Source organism: Pleurodeles waltl, chromosome 6 (genome assembly GCF_031143425.1).
Source record: "Pleurodeles waltl isolate 20211129_DDA chromosome 6, aPleWal1.hap1.20221129, whole genome shotgun sequence".
In the NCBI taxonomy this organism is placed as follows: Eukaryota; Metazoa; Chordata; class Amphibia; order Caudata; family Salamandridae; genus Pleurodeles; species Pleurodeles waltl.
In genome coordinates, this window is record NC_090445.1 from 238,017,565 (window position 1) to 238,041,330 (window position 23,766).

A 23,766-nucleotide genomic window follows, 5' to 3' on the forward strand; every position below is an offset into this window, starting at 1 on the left:
GATCGGAACACCCCTGTTCTTCATAGGCGCCTATGTATTTTTTTGCCCTCCTTTGACCTCTGCAGCTGACCGGCCCTGTGTTGCTGGTGCGGTGACTTTGGGATTTCCTTGAACCCCCAACTGTGGGCTGCCTATGCCCATGACACTGACTGTGTAAACTAACCAAACTTTCCTCCCCCAGGAACTGTTGATTTTTGCACTGTGTCCACTTTTAAAATAGCTTCTTGCCATTTTAACCAAAACTGTGTGTACTGCTGTTTTAAATCAAAGTTCCGGACTTGACCTGTGTGAAGTACCTTGCATTTTATGTACTTATCTTGAATCTTGTGGTTCTAAAATAAATGAAGAAAATATATATTTTCTATAAAAAGCCTATTTCCTTGGAGTTAAGTCTTTGAGTGTGTGTTCCTCATTTATTGGCTGTGTGTGTACAACAAATGCTGAACACTACCCTCTGATAAGCCTACTGCTCAACCATACTACCACAAATTAGAGCATTAGTATTATCTAATTTTGCCACTATCAACCTCTAGGGGGAACCCTTGGACTCTGTGCACACTATTTCTCTCTTTGAGATAGGATATGCAGAGCCAACTTCCTACATCATCTGTTTGGGCCGCAGGTAGGCATCACGCTATAGAAGCTAAAAAAGGGCACCAACGCTGCATATGCTATGGCTGCCCTTCAGGCCACTACACAACGGGGTTCCTTTCACTGCAGTGGGTTCAGGGGGTCATATAAGACATCTACCTCAGAGGCATCTACCCCACTCCCTAGACAGCCTCAGTCCACATACACCAGAGGCTACTGAAGCTTCTACAGAGGGTCTTCCAATAAAGAGAGAGGGAAGACCACTGCTACACACGAATCCTCCTCCACTGCCAAGCAGTAACTACCTACACCTTCACCCCAATCATCTAACATCTGTCTGGGTAAGACTTCAACAATTCTACTCCACCTGGGACACCATCACCATGGACCAATGGATCCTTGCCATTATCTACCATGGTTCTTGTTTGGAACTCATCACCACTCTCCCCAATATTCCCCTTGTACTCACAAACTATCACAGGAACATTTAACTCTCCTCAAACAAGAGGTCCATGCCCTTCTACTCAAAGGGGCCATAGAGCCTGTTCCACCACAATATCAAGATTTAGGCGTATATACCCATTATTTCCTGATTCCCAAAAAGGACGGCCCTCTTAAACCCACATTGGACCTCAGGCCTCTAACCAAATACATCCTTTGAGAACACTTCCACATGGTCACCCTTCAGGTTGTCATCCCGCTCCTACAGTAAGGTGATTTTATGACAGCTCTGGATCTAAAGGATACCTATTTTCACATACTAATTCACCCCAGTCGTTGAAAGTATTTAAGATAAGTAATTGCATGCAAACATAATCAATTCAAGGTCCTTCCCTTCGGAGTCACTGACGCTTCCAGGGTATTCACAAAGTGCTTGGCAGTAGTTCCAGCAGATCTGAGAAGACAGAATTTTCACGAATTTCTCTACCTCGATGACTGGCTCATCAAAGCCAGCATTTTACAGCAGTGCCAACTTCAACACTCAGTCAGGACCGTTCTGTGTGTGTTGGGCTTGATGACTTTTTGCATTGTCATAGTTCCTCATGCCAGACTTCACATGCATCCTATAGGTGAGAATCATTGGTTTTCCAATACTTGTTTCAGAGGAATATAGTTTTTGCTGATTTGGCTACACAAATGCCTTTTAAGAAGGAAAAGCCAATACCCAGAAATTGTTGCCCTTTATAGGTGTTTTTGTTATTTGAATACATTTTCAAATGTAAAAAATGTAATATACTGTCAATAGGTTCAGACAGAATATTGTTGATAGAATACAAGGGTTAGACATAAAGATTTCTGGTTCTAATACGTAAATACCTTTTGTGTAGCAGAACTACAACTAATCCACAAATGCTGCTTGAACAGTGGTCTGCAAAGTAAAACTTCTAAAAGTGCAGTACACTCTCTGATCTGATTAGAAGTAGATTAATGTATGCTTGTTCTTGCATGTAAAACTTATTCTTCGGTTTTCTTCTCTCTGCAGTCCGACCTCACTATGGACAAAATATGTGCTTTAGAAAACAGCAAAAACTCTGACCTGGAGAAGAAGGAAGGAAGGATAGATGATTTATTACGGGTAAGGAGTTTTTTTTCATTAGCAAAGTTTTAACAATAACACTCTGTTCAAAACAAGCTGAAGTAGTGCTTGGAATGTTACTTTAAACCTGTTTGGGCATTAACTTTTCATTGTAATAGAATGGGTTGCTGGTGATTACTGCTGAGCAATTCTGTAGTTGAGCTTTGATGTCTCTTCTTTTCTGATGTGATTTTAGAATAAGCATACTGCATATATTGGGCATATTCTGTTGTGGGGGCCTAATATTGAAAAGGCACATGATATCGCTAATAAAATCAGGTCTCATACTCAATAATACGTAGGATATTGTAAAGTTCTTTGATCACAATCAATTGTTCTTACCAAGAAAGTGTCACGGAATAAGAAGTAACTTTTCTAAATGGAAATGTTTTGTAACTACTCAAACGGAAAATGTAATTTGTATTAAGGATAAAGAGGCAAGTTTATTCAAATTTTTCTTAAATGTAACTCAGCAACACAAAAAAAACCACAAAAACATACAGCTTTAAGGTGTGTAAAAATGCTTACACAGTACCCCATAAGATGATATAGCTGTAATGCTTAAAAGACCATCCAGTGAATGCTGTAACAATACAGCTTAAAACAGAAGCGGACATCAAACTTTATAGAACAGTGCTTCCCAAACCTTTTAGAACCATGACCCAATTTTTAGAATGACAAGCTTTTATGACAACCTAGCTTTAATAGCCATTAGGCGGGCATGTTTTTTTGAATGTAACTAAAGCATTGTTTGGTAGTGCAGTGTCATTTACAACCAGCATATTTTCTATTGAAATGGCCTCTAAATTTGCTCAGACATGCACATTTAATAATAAATCTATGTTTGAGGTCTGTGGATCTGTAGACACATGTTCTGCGTGCTCCTGCCATCTAGTGTTGGGCCCTGATGCGTGCATGTTGTTTTTCCTCAAATAAGTCTTCAAGTCATAAGGTACGGTGACGCCACCTGTTGGTGGTATATGCATGGGTATCGGTTCCATGGTTAGATTGTTTTCTTTGGGTCAGGAATTGGGACGACTTTGACATCCCAATTGGGTTGGGGCCTCCATTAGAGGCATGTCTTGATTGTGATGGAACGGACACCGTTATGATACTGTCCTCTGTGTCATGCCAAATACCCTGGGATGATCTCCACCAAGTCTGTAACATCTACCTCTCTCCTGAGCACGATTACTTAACCCTTATTTCAGCTCAGACCTGGAGATCCAAGACTAGCCACCTACTCAACTAGTTGTGAGTACAATCCTTCCTTTCCCCTACCCCCTCAACCCTCGTCGCACTTCGAGCAGCCTCCACTCAGGGGCCAAGCATCCAGCATTGATGCCTAGAGCCTGGCTTCTGGTCTACCACTATAACCTGTTCATGGTCAGCACTGAAAACCTACTTCGGACCCCACGCCCATCCATGGTAACCGCACATCTCCAGCGCTATGGCATCCATGTGTTCCCACACCTGGAAGATTGGCTGATCAAGAGCGCCACACAGCAGCTGTGTCTCGCACACACTCAGGCTACAATAAACCTTTTACGCAACCTGGGGTTCACCATCAATGCCACAAAGCCCCACCTCCAGCCTCTTCAGATCCAGTCCTATCTAGGAGCGTTCCTCAACTCAGTGGTTGGCAGGACCTACCCCATCCTGACAAGGGTGAAGTCCTTCTAAGTGTTGCTTCTTTATTTCATCCACATCATTAGGTTACAGTCAGAACAGTCATGTGCCTTTTTGGCATGATGGCTTCCTGCATTTCTGTAGCCCCTCATGCCCACTTACACATGTGCCATTTGCAAGCAATGGTCTCAAGCGGAGTGTCACTGGGAAGATCTAGTGCTGATTGGGAGCCGCACTTATTCCTCTCTACAGTGGTGGAACACCAACAACCTGTTGCAAGGGTGGCCCTTTCTCTAACTTATTCTGCAGATTAGCATTACAATGGATGCTTCCCTCACAGGGTGAGGGGTGCATTCACAGGATCTCATTGTATAAAGACAATGTGAATCCAGACTCTGGGGTCACTACATCAGCTACCTAGTGCTGAAGGCTTTCCAGGGCCACCTCATGGGCAAAGTGGTCTTCATCAGGACAGACAATGTGACAGCAATGTAGTAACTACAGACGCAAGGTGGCACTCACTGTCCCCAACTGTTGGCTTTAGCCCAGTGCGTTTGATGATGAGCACTTAACCACAGAGTCCATATGTTGGCAGAGTACCTTGTGGTGGTGGACAGTGACGTTACAGACCTCCTCAGCAGAATGCTGCAACAAGTCCACGAATGGCATAACGTAAATGATTGTCTTTTTAATCTAGCTTTTATCTTTGTAATTTTGTATTTGGGATTTTGTATGGCTATAAGACTTTTTCACTGGATGTTGGGTTTTATAAGATGGGTAATATTGTTTTATGTCATTATTATATATGTATTTTATGTTTTATAATGTATTGCAGTCCTGAAGAAGTTTACTGTCTCGTTGTCGTCATCATGGTGGCTCCCACCTGGGCCAGACAGCCCTGGTTCACCACTCTTTGATCTCTCTGGTCCGTACAAGAGGCTTCCCAACAAACTGGACCTTCTCACTGGGAACCTTGGCGAATTCAGGCAATCCGACCCCAAAACGCTCAACCTTGCGATTTGGCTCCCAATGTCTTAGAGTTTTTATATCTTAGCCTTCCTCAGGAATGCATGAAACTTCTTGAGGAAACACACAGGCCCACCTCTTTTGCCTTCTACACTGCAAGGTGAAAGTGTTTTGCCAACTACTGTGTCTCACAACACATTGACCCTTGGCAACCAGTGTCTCGGATATTGTCTGCTACTTCCCACACTTGCATTCCTTCAGTCTCCACTTATCCACTGTGGCTGCCTACCTGCAAAATAGAAAACACATATCCCTCTTCAGAATCCCTGTAATAAGTGTTTTTTATAGAGAGTCTGAAAAGAGTCATTCCTCCATGGGTCCGTTCCCCAAAACACCCCCCATTTGGAATTTCAATATCTTTCTCACCAGACGTTTGTGTGCTCCCTTTGAGCTCCTCCATTTGTGTCTCCTTCAGTTCTCCTCCTGGAAGGTGACCTTTCTTGACACAAACAACTCTCTCAGGTGTGTCAGTGAGCTCCAAGCTTCAAGTTGGAAGAAACTTTCATTGAGGTCCACAGGGTTTGGGTTGTTCTCTGTACCAACCCTACGTTCCTTCCTAGAGTGGTCTCTCCCTTCCACCTTAACCAGTCCACAGAGCTCCCACTTTTCTTCTCCCAACATGACTTTGTTGAAAAACGAGCTCTCTGTACTCTGGATGTTAATCAATCCCTAATGTGCTATGTAGATAGAAAAAAAATCTTTTTGCAAGTCTCAACTCCTTGTTGCCGTCTCAGAACCGCTCAAGGGGCGGGCTCTTTCCACATCGGGTTATATCCAGGTGGAAAGTACAGTGTATCCAAACATATTATGCATAAGCCAGGAGACCTTTGCTTGTACCCCCAGAGCCCACTCTACCCTTAATAGAGGGATCTCTATATGGTCTTCGTAGGGAACATTCTCGTAGCTGACATCTGTAAAGCATCTACCTGGTTTACACAACACACTTTCACACAGCACTGTTGTGTGGATGTATTTGCATGCCAACAAGTTAATGTTGACCAGGCTGTACTCTCTACACTTTAAGTCCTGTGCAGCATTATCAGGCTTGCCACCACTTAGGTCAGGACTGCTTTACATTCTATGCACAGCTGGAGTTTCGACAGCCAAACATGCCTCTAACTGAAAATGTTACCTGGTAAGCATTTGTTGATGGCATGTAGTGCTAAAGATTCACACGTGCCCACCCTCCTCCCTGGAAACTTTCGGTGTGGCTGGTGTTTCTTCCTTTACTCCTTCTATATGGTCTTCTCTATTTCGTTACTGCTACGCTCTATCTCCATCCTCACCTCTGGTGCTGAAAATAATCTTAACAATGGGGCGATGCCCATGGACATTACCATCAATAGGTGGAGTCACCGTACCTTGTGACTTGTAAAGACTTCTTCAAACAAAAACAGCTTGCACACATCTGGGCCAAAAGCTAGACGGCAGGAGTGTCCACAGCATGTGAATCTACAGCACTGCATGCCATGAACAGATACATACAGGGTTAACTAAAAACATTTCTTTTCATTGTACACACATAATGTGTGGAAATCGGTTTTAAATGAATATTTATCATTTGTGCATCACCAAGTAAAGTGTCTCAATTTGTTTTGATCACATTAAAATCTGTTTGCATCATACTTAAGAATTACATAAAAATGTGCTTCAGTTTTGTTTTCCTAATTGCTGAATTCAAAAGTATTTACAATTTGTTTTATGTTAAAGAAGACATCTTACAGCCGTTTTTCACACTTCAAGTAACCCCGCAAGATTGTCACATAATTTACGGAGTGAGAGGAGTTTGTAAACACCTCTACCCATGTTAAAGATCTAGCCTGACATTTTGTCTCGTGTCTGTGGAGCACAGCAAATGTGATAAGATAAATACAATGTTTAAAGGTATCTTTATTGCTTGGACTAACGCAACCCACCAAAAATCTGCTTGCTACTGACAATCAGTTTGGGAAACACTGATCATGGGGTTTTTGGCAGGAGGGAGAGGTACTTTGAGTGCTCCTCTACCACAAGCAGATGCATTGCTGTAGTGTTGTAAGCTGATGGAGTGTTTGGGTGCATGGAGAGGTGAAGAGGCTTCGGGGGAGAGATTGTTGAGAGGTGAGGTATGATCACAATCAACTTAAATTTTTCAGGATGTTTAAAACTGTGTTCAGTATTCGTAGTAGACTGCACCATATCTTTGCTATTATCATAAAGACTTATATGAAATTCACAAATCTATTTGTAGTTCCTGTACTTGGGGTATACAGATCCTTGGCGCAACATAAGAGAAGTCTTTCTTCAACTGGATCATTGGCTATCGTGCCGGTCATCGATAATTGTCTCTCATTGTTTAGTATTGGCATCTTGCTTAAAGTATTTTCATGGTTTTTGTTGGTAAGACAAAGAAGTGTAGTATTTTCAGAGGCCTTGTCAGTAGAGTCAAATAGCAAGGCACTTAGATCTGGACCTTATGTTGGGATTATGGTAATTATGAGAGGAGATAGTAGATATGAGTTTCTTTACATAAAAGACTACCAGTGTACAACTCACCAGTGTATTTTAGATTAAGTTTAATATTGCAACCTTAATTGATCCCTGATCATACTTGCTTGGATGACAGTGAAGCATCCTAACTGCAGTGTGTCATAGTGGTACGGTGTACTATACTATCTGTACTATACTCGCTGCACTTTTTAAAATAAATCATAAGTTGAATGTGAAGAGAGAGCATATTAAGATTCCCTTTGGAAAAACCTTTACTTTATCTCAGTAAAGGTAGAGGGTGGGCTCATACATTGTGGGGTAAACCACAAGTGAGATGTAGCTGAAGAGAGAGACCTCCTATAGGCATCCTTATGTGTGATGCACATTTTACCTGAATTGCACAAGAAAAGTTGTTTTGTACATTTATCATAATAAAACATTAATAAAGTCAAAATGGACAGAGAAACATATATATACACACATTACATATGATACACTTAATGGTACATGCTCAGTAAAGCCTGACAGCAGGTGTGTACTAAGGCAACATTAAAGATCTAATAGGTGTAAACCTCTCTATATAGCATTAACGGGGAGAGTTCACTCTGTAGCAGGCTGTGGAAACATCTATTGATGTGAGTACATTTATATATGGTTGGTAATAGAGAGCATTGCAACTGCATTACAAGAAAATTTAGCAGGGTAGTGATTCCAGAGAAATATACTTATTTTTTTAAGATAGAATTAAGTGTACTAACCATGAGAGATGAAATTGGTGTGTTTTAGTCGCGCATGATGCTTGTTCTAGTGCTAATAGTTGGAGCGAGGGTGTAGGGGACACAGTGATTGATATTCTAGTAGCTACTTTCCAGATTATGGGTGTTTCTATCAGGAGAATGTTGTACCTAAGACGTGTGTGGGTTATATAAGAAGATGGACAAACTAGCAGCCCTTTGTGCATAAACATGGTAAAATGGAGTGTTTTGCAGAGTGAATCTTCTGGAGTCACACGTGCATATTGAAGAGGAGCAGGAAAAGTTCTTGGACTGTGAAGTTTGAGAAACTATTCTATTCGGAGAACAAGAGCCACAGGAGGAAGTCTGGCAAGACCTTGATGACAATTCTCCAAAAGTAGTTATGAATACATATCTTTTTATGACCTGACAGTCAACAATGCATTTGTGAAGTTGGTGGCTGACACCTATGGGGGTACACCTCGAAGAGATGAGAAGACATGTTTTATACTTGAAACACGGATATCTTTGTAAAAAAGCATTGGCATAGCCAATAAGTCTTGCCTTTTAGACCGTATAAGTGTTTAGCTATGCGCTTATATCAAATGTGTATTCCCACTGAGGAAATCAGATATGAAGGTGTCAAAGAATAGCACCATTCATGAAATGACACTTACTTTTACCTACTATACAAGAATGCAGCACAGCAAACAAGCAAGGGGAGCAGCAGAGAAAGGCATGTTTTTCCTTTTACTAGTGATGACAGACATGCAGCAGTTATGGTGATAATCAAGGTATAGTAAACAAGAAGCCAGACTCCGGTCTGTTTATCAACTAATTTTTTTATTTTTTGTTATTTTTTATGTTTGCAGTATAACCCTCGTATTTTTTTTATATTAAATATGTATGGCGGAATACAGAAACACTTTCTTGGTGTACTTTATAATACATTTTAGTATTGGCAGATGGTTTATCTGGCTGCATAAGAGCAATAGAAGAGCATATTAAATAACACAGCACCATGCTGACAGGATCTTAGGCACTGGCCAAGTAATCAAAAGAAAAGCGGTCTGTCATTATGTGTCCTTGCAGCCAAGTCAAGTTAGGTTTATTTTTTGAGCGGGACTTTATAATACCTTAGCAGTTTCAAAGGCAAACAGGTAAATAAGGTCAAACAACAGTTTAGTATGGTAATAAAGTGTCATTTCTAAACTATGGATGATGGGTATAGGAAAACCTAAACGCACCTTTTCCACATTAGATGTGGTGCCATTTTCGACCAGTCATTTTTTTGACACCATGCTTCAGTTCTTGTGCGCAGCAACTGATAGCACTTAATGGCATCTTTCAACCAAGATGCAAAAGTCACAGACATGCTCCACCACCTGCACTGAACACTTAGGTGTGAGGTTTTTAACAACACAGACTCCTTTCTTGTAAAATCCTGACAATTTAAAAACCTTAAGTCATTTAGGCTTATTAACCAGAAATTTACCATTTAGCCTTACCATAGGAATCTGGCTCGCTATGTTGTGCACTAAAAATAATTTCTACATGCAGAGTGTCCATTGGATCCCCAATTGGTTTTCAGAGGTAAAAGGAGATAGTACTAACGCTGTATTTTGAGGTAGTGTGGGCGAGCAGCTAGGCTTATCAGACGGTAGTATTGAGCATTTGTTGTACTCACAGAGGCAATAAATCAGACATATACTCAGTTAATAAATCAGAGATCAATTTAGAAAAATGACACTTCTTTTTATATTTAGTTTGAAATCAGAAACTTAATTACAAGGTAAGCATGTTTTGAAGCATGAATACTTTTCTCTTGCAAAAGTGGGAAGAGTGCAATTTTTAAGTTCTTCAATGTTAACCTATAAGAGGAAAACAAGATCAGGAAACATGTACTTTACATCTGCTTAGAGGACCAATCTCTGACACTTAAGCTAAGTATTGGACAAGGACCACACCAACAGGTCACTCCGGGCAGCACTGGAGCGATTGGGTGCAGAGGTGTAGTATGGCATTGGGTGCCCAGTGTATTTCAATAGGGATTGGTCTTTGTGGAAATAGGCTGCAGGTTCTGGCTAGGAAGCCAGTCAGGGAAAACAGGTTGGTAACAACTGTGGAATGCTCGGAGATGTAGGTGCATCTTTGGTCCTCTTCTCCAGGACCCAAGGGTGACAGATGCAGGGATGTCCTGTGGTGTCAGGTTTGGGTGTCTGGGAGCACCAGCGGTTGAGGGGTCCTGTGGTCTGACGTTACAGGTGTTGTTGTGGAGTCCAGGAGGGGTGAAACTACAGCAGACCCAAGCTCAGGAGAGCTAGGGGGTGTCGTTGACACCAGGGACCCACTTAAGCTCGGGCCGTAGGCGACGGATGCATTTGTTGCTTTAGATGTCTGGTTTCTTTCACCACAGAGGCTGCAGGATAGGGGGTCTAAGTGCAGAGGCAACTTTGAGGCTTCCAGGAGGGATGAAACCACAATGGGCTCGGACTCTAGGGAGCTGGGGAACCTTGTTAGCACTGGAGCTCCAACCCCATTCTGTTCAGTGATAGCGGGTGCAGTGGTGGCTTCAGGTGTCGGGTCTTTGCGGTTCTGGAGGCTGCAGAGTTATTTCTTTACAGTTAGTTAGGGAGCAAGGTCTGCTGCTCTCAGGAGATTTAAGTCTTTTTTTGAAGGCAGGCAGTCCTCTCTGGTTCTGGAGGCTCAGCTCCAGGACAAGCAGTCTTTTGGTGCAGAGTCCATTGAGTGTTCCAGACAGGCCGACAGGGTTGGAATCGGGTCAGCTACTTCTTTTCTCCTCTTCTACTGGTGAGACTCTTCAGTGTCTTTGATCATTGTAGGTTGTCAGGATCGGAGTTCTTAGGTTCAAGGGTGCTCCCTAAATACTCAGTTTAGAGACGTTACAGGGAGTGCTAGGTGACAGGCAAGAGGTTGCCCACCTTTAGAGTGACTACACCCTCTTCATGACCAATTCCTTTGGGAAGTAGGCATAACTGTGACCCTAGAGGTCGAATTCCACCCAAGACAAGATGGAGGAATTTTAAAAATGGTGTCCCCTTCAGCTTGCCCAATTTAGGGGTGGGACTGGCATGAGGTGGGCAAATCTCCTAATCTAACCAATTTTCCTGCCTGTCCTGCCACAAAGAAATGGTCAGTACAGGGGAGGTGGTCATCTCCTGAAGAGACCAGGGTTGCATTTCAAAGGTGACTAGGTCTCTGAAGCTTGAAGAATGTCCATCCTGCCTGGAAGAGGTGTCAACACCTCTGCCCAGTGCAGGCTTTCTTGTCAGGCCTCTGAGAGCACTGGCTCTCTCCTTGCGGGTGTGGGTTGGAGGGGGGGGCAGAAACATGGCTAAGGTGGCTGAACTGGTCAGGACCAGTCAGTCGACACACTAGTAGCTGGTAGGTTTTCAGGGGGCACCACTAAGGTGCCCTCTGGGTGCATGTATTGGTAAATGCAACACTGACATCAGTGTGGTGTGGATTCACCAACACGAAATATTTGATACCAAACATCCCTATCTTTATTGAAGCTATCATGTAGCTGGGAAACTCATATTGACCAGTGTCCAGCACATGTATTTAAAATGGCTTCCCTCATCATTTACTATGTGTGAGAATCGACAAAGACTTAGCAGGGGCATATCTGTTTGTGCAGATATGCCCTCACATGTCATATAATGCACCCTGCCTTAGGACTGTAAGACCTGCTAGAGGAGTGACTTTAATATATTTCATGCAGTGTCAGAGGACATGGCACACAGGCTGCCTGCCATGTTGTGTTTTCACTTTTTATCTGCACCAAGACACGCAGCCTGCAATGGCAGCCTGTTGTGCATGGTGAGGGGTCCCGAAGGGTGGCACAATTTGTGCTGCAGCCCTTAGGGACCCTCTTTAGTACCGCATGCCCTAGGTATCAGGGATACCATTTACTAGGAAGTTACAGAAGATGCTAAAGGTTTTGCTAATTGGGGAAACAACTGTGCAGTTTTGGGAAAGAGATCTGGCACTGGGGACCTAGTTAGCAGGAACCCAGTGCACTTTCAGTAAAAATCACATCAGATACATGGCAGAAAATGGCGGCTAACCATGCAAAAAAGTGTGCTTTCCTAAACTTACCAACAGGATCTACGTAACGGAAACATCTTACACGAAAACAGTAAGATTATTTTGTAAAAACTAGAATGCTGTGATAGGGACCTGCGCTGAAAAACATATTTTAAGCTGACCCCCAACCTTCGCTGTGGCGTCCGATTATGGGAAAGCCCTTCTCAGTTTTCTAAAGCCCAGGCAGCAGTGGTTCACCCAAAGCACTTCTTTTGACCAGGGACCCTTTTTCAGCCCCCATGAGTTCAGGCAGTGACAAATAGCACTTAGCACCCAAAGGGAACCCACGTGTATTCTGCTGCCTCAAGATATTACAGCTGGCCCTGCTTGGACACACACACCACCCACAAAAACCCATACTTGGGAGCATTTTGCAGCATTTGTAATTACTGTGCTCAGTAACAGTTTGGAGGAGACCCTTTTCGGAGCTTATTTATTTGACGTCAATACTGGATCTGTGGCAGGAACCAAAGGGCTGCAAAACAAGGGTACATTGTAGGAAGTTGGCTCTGTATGCACTATTTCAAAGTAAGGAATAGTATGCACAGAGTCGAAGGGTTCCCCTTAGAGGTAAGATAGTGGCAAAAAGAGATAATACTAATGCTCTATTTTGTGGTAGTGTGGTCGAGCAGTAGGCTTATCAAAGGAGTAGTGTTAAGCATTTGTTGTACACACACAAGCAATAAATGAGGAACACACACTCAGACAATTCCAGGCCAATAGGTTTTTGTATAGAAAAATATATTTTCTTAGTTTATTTTAAGAACCACAGGTTCAAATTTTACATGTAATACTTCAAATGAAAGGTATTGCAGGTAAGTACTTTAGGAACTTTGAATAATCACAATAGCATATATACTTTTCAAATAAATCACATATAGCTATTTTAAAACTAGACACAGTGCAATTTTCAACAGTTCCTGGGGGAGGTAAGTATTTGTTAGTTTTTGTAGGTAAGTAAACCACCTACGGGGTTGCAGTTTGGGTCCAAGGTAGCCCACCGTTGGGGGTTCAGAGCAACCCCAAAGTTACCACACCAGCAGCTCAGGGCCGGTCAGGTGCAGAGTTCAAAGTGGTGCCCAAAACACATAGGCTGCAATGGAGAAGGGGGTGCCCCGGTTCCAGTCTGCCAGCAGGTAAGTACCCGTGTCTTCGGAGGGCAGACCAGGGGGGTTTTGTAGGGCACCGGGGGGGACACAAGTTAGCACAGAAAGTACATCCTCAGCAGCACGGGGCGGCCGGGTGCAGTGTGCAAACACACAAACCTCCTGTAGTACCCAGTCAAGCCAAGGAATGCCCTGACTTGAGTCTGGGTTTTTGGAGCTGCCCAGTCCAGAATAGTCTGGATCTTAGGCTGGAGTGGCTGAACTTGACCTCCACCTACAAGGTGTCCCAAGTAAACCACAGTTCCCTGCCCTATCTGGCATTTGGATGCCTTGATAGAGAGGCCTGCTGATTGCAGAGCCTTCAAAACCTTCTTCAGTTGGACCAGGTGATCCTGCCAGTTGGAGCTAAAGACAGCAATATCGTCAAGATAAGCTACACTAAAGGACTCCAAGCCAGCAAGGACTTGTTTCACCAACCTTTGGAAGGTGGCAGGGGCATTCTTTAAACCAAAGGGCTTAACAGTAAACTGATAATGCCCATCAGGTGTCGAGAATGCTGTCTTTTCTTTTGCTCCAGGTGCCATTTTGATTTGCCAGTACCCTGCTGTTAAGTCAAAGGTACTTAAGAATTTGGCAGCACCTAATTTATCAATCAGTTCATCAGCCCTTGGAATGGGATGGGCATCTGTCTTGGTGACAGAATTAAGTCCTCTGTAGTCCACACAAAACCTCATTTCTCTCTTTCCATCTTTGGTGTGAGGTTTGGGGACTAAGACCACTGGGCTAGCCCAGGGGCTGTCAGAGTGCTCAATGACTCCCAATTCCAGCATCTTGTGGACTTCCACCTTGATGCTTTCCTTAACTTGGTCAGACTGTCTGAAAAATGTGTTTTTGACAGGCATGCTGTCTCCTGTGTCCACATCATGGGTACACATGTGTGTCTGACCAGGGGTTAGGGAAAAGAGCTCAGCAAACTGTTGCAGGACCTTCCTGCAATCAGATTGCTGTTGGCTAGAGAGGGTGTCTGAATAGATCACCCCATCTACTGAACCATCTTTAGGGTTTGATGAGAGGAGATCAGGGAGAGGTTCACTCTCAGCTTCCTGGTCCTCATCTGTTACCATCAACAGATTCACATCAGTCCTATCATGGAAGAGCTTAAGGCGGTTCACATGGATCACCCTCTTGGGGCTCCTGCTAGTGCCTAGGTCCACCAGGTAGGTGACCTGACTCTTCTTCTGTAGCACGGGGTAAGGGCAACTCCATTTGTCCTGAAGTGCCCAGGGAGCCACAGGCTCCAGAACCCAGACTTTCTGCCCTGGTTGAAATTCAACCATTGCAGCCTTTTGGTCATACCAAAACTTCTGGAGCTGTTGGCTGGCCTCAAGGTTTTTACTTGCCTTTTCCATGTACTCTGCCATCCTTGAACGTAGTACATAGTCCACTATGTCTTGTTTAGGCTCATGAAGAGGTCTCTCCCAGCCTTGTTTCACAAGAGCTAGTGGTCCCCTTACAGGGTGGCCAAACAGAAGTTCAAAGGGTGAGAACCCTACTCCCTTCTGAGGCACCTCTCTGTAAGCTAAAAGCAGACATGGCAAGAGGACATCCCATCTCCTTTTGAGTTTTTCAGGGAGCCCCATGATCATGCCTTTTAATGTCTTGTTGAATCTCTCAACAAGGCCATTAGTTTGGGGATGATAGGGTGTAGTGAATTTATAAGTCACTCCACACTCATTCCACATGTGTTTCAGGTATGCTGACATGAAGTTGGTACCTCTGTCAGACACCACCTCCTTAGGGAAACCCACTCTGGTAAAGATACCAATGAGGGCCTTGGCTACTGCAGGGGCAGTAGTCGACCTAAGGGGAATAGCTTCAGGGTATCTAGTAGCATGATCCATTACTACTAGTATGTACATATTCCCTGAGGCTGTGGGAGGTTCAAGTGGACCCACTATGTCCACACCCACTCTTTCAAAGGGGACCCCCACCACTGGAAGTGGAATGAGGGGGGCCTTTGGATGTCCACCTGTCTTACCACTGGCTTGACAGGTGGTACAGGAGACACAAAACTCCTTGACTTTCTGGGACATGTTGGGCCAGAAGAAGTGGTTGACTAGTCTCTCCCACGTCTTGGTTTGTCCCAAATGCCCAGCAAGAGGAATATCATGGGCTAAGGTCAGTATGAACTCTCTGAACTCCTGAGGCACTACCACTCTCCTAGTGGCACCAGGTTTGGGATCTCTTGCATCAGTGTACAGGAGCCCATCTTCCCAATAGACCCTATGTGTTCCAGTTGTCTTGCCATTGGACTCTTCAGTAGCTTGCTTCCTAAGGACTTCAAGAGAGGGACAGGTTTCTTGCCCCTTACACAACTGCTCCCTTGAGGGTCCCCCTGGGCCTAAGAGCTCAACCTGGTAAGGTTCCAACTCCATAGGCTCAGTTCCCTCAGAGGGCAGAACTTCTTCCTGAGAAGAGAGGTTCTCTTTTTGGTGTTGTGTTGCAGCTGGTTTCCCAGTTGTCTTTCCTTTCCTCTTGGTAGGCTGGGCCCTTTTTCCAGGCTCCAGCTCTACTTTTTCACCCTGAGCCTTGCACTGTGCCCTTCTCTTGACACACACCAGTTCAGGGATACCCAGCATGGCTGCATGGGTTTTCAGTTCTACCTCAGCCCATGCTGAGGACTCCAGGTCATTTCCAAGCAAACAGTCTACTGGGATATTTGAGGAGACCACCACCTGTTTCAGGCCATTGACCCCTCCCCACTCTAAAGTTACCATAGCCATGGGATGTACTTTAGTTTGATTGTCAGCATTGGTGACTGGATAAGTTTGTCCAGCCAGGTATTGACCAGGGGAAACCAGTTTCTCTGTCACCATGGTGACACTGGCACCTGTATCCCTCAGGCCTTCTACACGTGTCCCATTAATTAAGAGCTGCTGCCTGTATTTTTGCATATTAGGAGGCCAGCTAAATCCACCCCACCCTCAGAGACTAATGTAGCTTCAGTGTGACACCTGATTTGCTCTGGGCACACTGTTGATCCCACTCGGAGACTAGCCATTCCAGTGTTAGCTGGAGTGGAGTTGGAAGTGGTACTTTTCTTGGGACAGGCCTTGTCTCCAGTTTGGTGTCCAGGCTGATTACAGCTACGACACCAGGCCTTTTTGGGATCAAAGTTTTTACCCTTGTACCCAAAATTGGTTTGTGAAGAGGCTCTAGGCCCACCCTCCTGTGCAGGTTTTTGGGGGCCTGTAGAAGACTCTTTACTATTTTTGTTTTTGGATGTCTCAACACTCTTCCCCTGGGGAGGCTTTGTGACCCCTTTCTTTTGGTCACCCCCTGTGGAAGTCTTGGTCACCCTAGTCTTGACCCAATGGTCTGCCTTCTTTCTCAATTCTTGGGGAGAAATTGGTCCTAGGTCTACCAGATGCTGATGCAGTTTATCATTTGAACAATTACTCAGTAGGTGGTGTTTCACAAATAAATTGTACAGCCCATCATAATCATTAACACCACTGCCTTGAATCCAACTATCCAGTGTTTTCACTGAGTAGTCCACAAAATCAACCCAGGTCTGGCTCGAGGTTTTTTGAGCCCCCCTGAATCTAATTCTATACTCCTCAGTGGAGAATCCAAAGCCTTCAATCAGGGTTCCCTTCATGACGTCGTAAGATTCTGCATCTTTTCCAGAGAGTGTGAGGAGTCTATCCCTACACTTTCCAGTGAACATTTCCCAAAGGAGAGCACCCCAGTGAGATCTGTTTACTTTTCTGGTTGCACAAGCCTCTCAAAAGCTGTGAACCATTTGGTGATGTCATCACCATCTTCATATTTAGTTAAAATCCCTTTAGGGATTTTCAACATGTCAGGAGAATCTCTGACCCTATTTATGTTGCTGCCACCATTGATAGGACCTAGGCCCATCTCTTGTCTTTCCCTTTCTATGGCTAGGATCTGTCTTTCCAAAGCCAATCTTTTGGCCATCCTGGCTAACAGGAGGTCCTCTTCACTGAGGCTATCCTCAGTGATTTCAGAGTTGCTGGCCCCTCCTGTGAGGGAAGCAGTATCTCTGACTATTATGTTTGGAGTCGGGGGTTGAGGGTCCCTGATATCCCTAATTAGGACTGAAGAGGGGAATTCTCCTCCAAGTCACTAACATCATCCTCTGGGTTGTCATCCTCAGAGGGGTTGGCTTTTTCAAACTCTGCCAAATGCTCCTGGAGCTGTTGTTTGGAGGTTCTTGAGCCAATTGTGATTTTCTTTATTTTGCAGAGTGACCTTAGCTCCCTCATCTTAAGATGGAGATAAGGTGTGAGGTCGAGTTCCTCCACATTCACATCTGCACCAGGCATTATGTTTCTAAAAGTTGGAATACTTTTTAAGAATCTAAAACTAGTACTAGAATCTAATTCAAACTTTCACAAAACTTTTAAACTCTAAAAGAAATGCTAACAGGGACTAACACAAGGCCCTAGCAGGACTTTTAAAAATTTAGAAAAATAGCTCAAATTGCAAAAATCTATTTCTATTGACAATTTTTGGAATTTGTTGTGTGATCAGGTATTGGCTGAGTAGTCCAGCAAATGCAAAGTCTTGTACCCCACCGCTGATCCACCAATGTAGGAAGTTGGCTCTGTATGCACTATTTCAAAGTAAGGAATAGTATGCACAGAGTCCAAGGGTTCTCCTTAGAGGTAAGATAGTGGCAAAAAGAGATAATACTAATGCTCTATTTTGTGGTAGTGTGGTTGTAGGAAGTTGGCTCTGTATGCACTATTTCAAAGTAAGGAATAGTATGCACAGAGTCCAAGGGTTCCCCTTAGAGGTAAGATAGTGGCAAAAAGAGATAATACTAATGCTCTATTTTGTGGTAGTGTGGTTGTAGGAAGTTGGCTCTGTATGCACTATTTCAAAGTAAGGAATAGTATGCACAGAGTCCAAGGGTTCCCCTTAGAGGTAAGATAGTGGCAAAAAGAGATAATACTAATGCTCTATTTTGTGGTAGTGTGGTCGAGCAGTAGGCTTATCAAAGGAGTAGTGTTAAGCATTTGTTGTACATACACACAGGCAATAAATGAGGAACACACACTCAGAGACCATTCCAGGCCAATAGGTTTTTGTATAGAAAAATATATTTTCTTAGTTTATTTTAGGAACCACAGGTTCAAATTCTACATGTAATATCTCATTTGAAAGGTATTGCAGGTAAGTACTTTAGGAACTTTGATTATTCACAATAGCATATACAGGGAGTGCAGAATTATTAGGCAAGTTGTATTTTTGAGGATTCATTTTATTATTGAACAACAACCATGTTCTCAATGAACCCAAAAAACTCATTAATATCAAAACTGAATATTTTTGGAAGTAGTTTTTAGTTTGTTTTTAGTTTTAGCTATGTTAGGGGGATATCTGTGTGTGCAGGTGACTATCACTGTGCATAATTATTAGGCAACTTAACAAAAAAAAAAAAAAAATACCCATTTCAATTATTTATCATTACCAGTGAAACCAATATAACATCTCAACATTCACAAATATACATTTCTGACATTCAAAAACAAAACAAAAACAAATCAGTGACCAATATAGCCACCTTTCTTTGCAAGGACACTCAAAAGCCTGCCATCCATGGATTCTGTCAGTGTTTTGATCTGTTCACCATCAACATTGCGTGCAGCAGCAACCACAGCCTCCCAGACACTGTTCAGAGAGGTGTACTGTTTTCCCTCCTTGTAAATCTCACATTTGATGATGGACCACAGGTTCTCAATGGGGTTCAGATCAGGTGAACAAGGAGGCCATGTCATTAGATTTCCTTCTTTTATACCCTTTCTTGCCAGCCACGCTGTGGAGTACTTGGACGCGTGTGATGGAGCATTGTCCTGCATGAAAATCATGTTTTTCTTGAAGGATGCAGATTTCTTCCTGTACCACTGCTTGAAGAAGGTGTCTTCCAGGAACTGGCAGTAGGACTGGGAGTTGAGCTTGACTCCATCCTCAACCCGAAAACGCCCCACAAGCTCATCTTTGATGATAGCAGCCCAAACCAGTACTCCACCTCCACCTTGCTGCCGTCTGAGTCGGACTGGAGCTCTCTGCCCTTTACCAATCCAGCCACGGGCCCATCCATCTGGCCCATCAAGACTCACTCTCATTTCATCAGTCCATAAAACCTTAGAAAAATCAGTCTTGAGATATTTCTTGGCCCAGTCTTGACGTTTCAGCTTGTGTGTCTTGTTCAGTGGTGGTCGTCTTTCAGCCTTTCTTACCTTGGCCATGTCTCTGAGTATTGCACACCTTGTGCTTTTGGGCACTCCAGTGATGTTGCAGCTCTGAAATATGGCCAAACTGGTGGCAAGTGGCATCGTGGAAGCTGCACGCTTGACTTTTCTCAGTTCATGGGCAGTTATTTTGCGCCTTGGTTTTTCCACACGCTTCTTGCGACCCTGTTGACTATTTTGAATGAAACGCTTGATTGTTCGATGATCACGCTTCAGAAGCTTTGCAATTTTAAGAGTGCTGCATCCCTCTGCAAGATATCTCACTATTTTTGACTTTTCTGAGCCTGTCAAGTCCTTCTTTTGACCCATTTTGCCAAAGGAAAGGAAGTTGCCTAATAATTATGCACACCTGATATAGGGTGTTGATGTCATTAGACCACACCCCTTCTCATTACAGAGATGCACATCACCTAATATGCTTAATTGGTAGTAGGCTTTCGAGCCTATACAGCTTGGAGTAAGACAACATGCATAAAGAGGATGATGTGGTCAAAATACTCATTTGCCTAATAATTCTGCACTCCCTGTATACTTTTTACATAAAACACATATAGCTATTTCAAAAGTGGACACAGTGCAATTTTCAACAGTTCCTGGGGGAGGTAAGTATTTGTTAGTTTTTGTAGGTAAGTAAACCACCTACGGGGTTCAAGTTTGGGTCCAAGGTAGCCCACCGTTGGGGGTTCAGAGCAACCCTAAAGCTACCACACCAGCAGCTCAGGGCCGGTCAGGTGCAGAGTTCAAAGTGGTGCCCAAAACACATAGGCTTCAATGGAGAAGGGGGTGCCCCGGTTCCAGTCTGCCAGCAGGTAAGTACCCGCGTCTTCGGAGGGCAGACCAGGGGGGTTTTGTAGGGCACCGGGGGGGACACAAGTTAGCACAGAAAGTACACCCTCAGCAGCGCGGGTGCGGCCGGGTGCAGTGTGCAAACAACCGTCGGGTTTGTAATAGGAATCAATGGGAGACCAAGGGGTCTCTTCAGCGGTGCAGGCAGGCAAGGGGGGGGCTCCTCGGGGTAGCCACCACCTGGGCAAGGGAGAGGGCCTCCTGGGGGTCACTCCTGCACTGGAGTTCCGATCCTTCAGGTCCTGGGGGCTGCGGGTGCAGGGTCTTTTCCAGGCGTCGGGATTTTAGAGTCAGGCAGTCGCGGTCAGGGGGAGCCTCGGGATTCCCTCTGCAGGCGTCGCTGTGGGGGATCAGGGGGAACAACTTTGGTTACTCACAGTCTTGGAGTCGCCTGGGGTTCCTCCCTGTAGCGTTGTTTCTTCACCAGTCGAGTCGGGGTCGCCGGGTGCAGTGTTGCAAGTCTCACGCTTCTGGCGGGAATTGCAGGGATCTTTAAAGTTGCTCCTCTGGAAACAAAGTTGCAGTCTTTGTTGAACAGGGCCGCTGTTCTCGGGAGTTTCTTGGTCCTTTTAGAGCAGGGCAGTCCTCTGAGGATTCAGAGGTCGCTGGTCCTGGGGAAAGCGTCGCTGGAGCAGTTTTCTTCCGAAGGGGGGAGACAGGCCGGTAGGGCTGGGGCCAAGGCAGTTGGTGTCTCCGTCTTCTCTGCAGGGTTTTTCAGCTCAGCAGTCCTCTTCTTCTTTAGGTTGCAGGAATCTAAGTTCCTAGGTTCAGGGGAGCCCTTAAATACTAAATATAAGGGCGTGTTTAGGTCTGGGGGGTTAGTAGCCAATGGCTACTAGCCCTGAGGGTGGGTACACCCTCTTTGTGCCTCCTCCCAGGGGGAGGGGGTCACATTCCTATCCCTATTGGGGGAATCCTCCATATGCAAGATGGAGGATTTCTAAAAGTTAGTCACTTTAGCTCAGGACACCTTAGGGGCTGTCCTGACTGGCCAGTGACTCCTCCTTGTTATTCACATTATTTCCTCCGGCCTTGCCGCCAAAAGTGGGGCCGTGGCCGGAGGGGGCGGGCAACTCCACTAGCTGGAGTGCCCTGTGGTGCTGGAACAAAGGGGGTGAGCCTTTGAGGCTCGCCGCCAGGTGTTACAGCTCCTGCCTGGGGGAGGTGATAGCATCTCCACCCAGTGCAGGCTTTGTTACTAGCCACAGGCACTCTCCCCATGTGGCCAGCAACATGTCTCGAGTGTGGCAGGCTGCTAAAAACCAGTCAGCCTACACGGGTAGTTGGTTAAGGTTTCAGGGGGCACCTCTAAGGTGCCCTCTTGGGATGTATTTTACAATAAAATGTACACTAGCATCAGTGTGCATTTATTGTGCTGAGACGTTTGATACCAAACTTCCCAGTTTTCAGTGTAGCCATTATGGTGCTGTGGAGTTCGTGTTTGACAGACTCCCAGACCATATACTCTTATGGCTACCCTGCACTTACAATGTCTAAGGTTTTGCTTAGACACTGTAGGAGCACAGTGCTCATGCACTGGTGCCCTCACCTATGGTATAGTGCACCCTGCCTTAGGGCTGTAAGGCCTGCTAGAGGGGTGACTTATCTATACTGCATAGGCAGTGTGAGGTTGGCATGGCACCCTGAGGGGAGTGCCATGTCGACTTACTCGTTTTGTCCTCACCAGCACACACAAGCTGGCAAGCAGTGTGTCTGTGCTGAGTGAGGGGGTCCCCAGGGTGGCATAAGATATGCTGCAGCCCTTAGAGACCTTCCCTGGCATCAGGGCCCTTGGTACCAGGGGTACCAGTTACAAGGGACTTACCTGGATGCCAGGGTGTGCCAATTGTGTAAACAAAAGTACAGGTTAGGGAAAGAACACTGGTGCTGGGGCCTGGTTAGCAGGCCTCAGCACACTTTCAAATCAAAACATAGCATCAGAAAAGGCAAAAAGTCAGGGGGTAACCATGCCAAGGAGGCATTTCCTTACATACATCCTTTGTGGGCCAAAGGCTATGCTGGGCTTAAGGGATTTCAGAAGTGTTGTACTAACCTTTAAGAAACGCTCACCTGTTGGTTATAATCGGGGTCTGTATAACCCAGACAAAAATATATATTTATTATCTATAACCCAATGTTGTACGAAGAGTAGTGGCAGTTGGTATCAAACATCTCAGAATAATAAACCCTCACCGATTCCATTGATGGATTTATTAAGAAATGTATCCACAGGGCACCTTACATGTGCCCACTGAAAACCTACCAGCTTACCTCCTGACCAGTTCAGCCTCCACAGGTGCGTTTCTGGACCCCCAGGGTGAGAGCCAGTGCTCTCAAGGCCCAGAGAGACCATCCTACACTGGGCAGAGGTGTTACCTTCTCTCCCAAGCAGGATGGACATTTCAGGGCGGGAGCATCAAAGGCCTTGTGCCTTTGTGATGTGACCCAGGTCTCTCCAGATGATGGAGATGACCAACCTGCCTGTCCTGCTTGCACTTTTGGCAGCAGCACAGGCGGGAAAATTAGTTACCCTAGTAGGAGTGCCTACTTCATGCCACTCCCACCCTAAGGTAAACGAGCTGAAGTGGACCCCACTTTTTAAATTCCTCCATCCTGTTTGGAAGGAATTAGGCCTCTAGGGTTGGGGTTATGCCCACATCCCAATGGAAGTGGTCATAAAAAGGGTGTAGTCACCCTAAATGTGAGTAGCCCATTAGCTACCACCTAGCACTCCTTGTAACGTCCCTAAATTCAGTATTTAGGTGGCACCTGAGCCCTAGAACTCAGATTCATTGTGACCTATGGAGAGCCAGACACTACAGCGTCACACCAGCAGAGAAGACTGCAGTCACCAGCTGACTTGGCCCCAGCCCTGCTGGCCTGTCTGCAGCCCTCAACGATTCTGCATAAGAAGAGGACCCACCCTGCAGCCCAGCCACCTCCAAAGCTCTGGGAGGACTGCCTGCCTTTGACAAAGATTAAGATCTTCTGTGGACAGCAGACGTGTCCAGAAGAAACCAACTTTTAAGAAAAAGAACTCTGCCCTAAGGAACCGTGAAACCGCACCTGGACCCACATCTGCACCTGACCCCCTTGACCTGAGTCCGAGTGGTCTACTGTTCCTGTGAGAGTTCCCAAGTGATTCTGAGCCTTAGTCCACCGGGGGTTGACCCCTGTTAAACTCTGCCTCGAAGCCTGCAGCCTCAATCCGAAGACTCCCCCTGACCGCGACCACCCAATAATCTGTTTTCTGGCATCGAAGTACACCCTGCATTCAAATCCCCTGGACCTTGGGGAACTGGGCTGACTGTGTCCCTGAATCCTTCAACATCTGAACATACCTGGTCAGGTGTGGGTTTTCTTCATTCAGTCTCTTGGCTCGAGCCTGCAGCCTT

At 45.0% G+C, this 23,766-nt stretch overlaps 1 protein-coding gene across 3 annotated transcripts in view; it reads left to right on the forward strand.

Moving 5' to 3' along the window:
• Positions 1-23,766, forward strand: part of TLK2 (tousled like kinase 2) — a 948,113-nt gene that overhangs the window by 253,985 nt on the left and 670,362 nt on the right. For all 3 annotated transcript variants that reach the window (XM_069237985.1, XM_069237987.1, XM_069237986.1), the window contains one exon: positions 2,075-2,167. In XM_069237985.1, the coding sequence (XP_069094086.1) occupies positions 2,075-2,167 (93 nt within the window). The remainder of the gene's footprint in view (positions 1-2,074; positions 2,168-23,766) is intronic.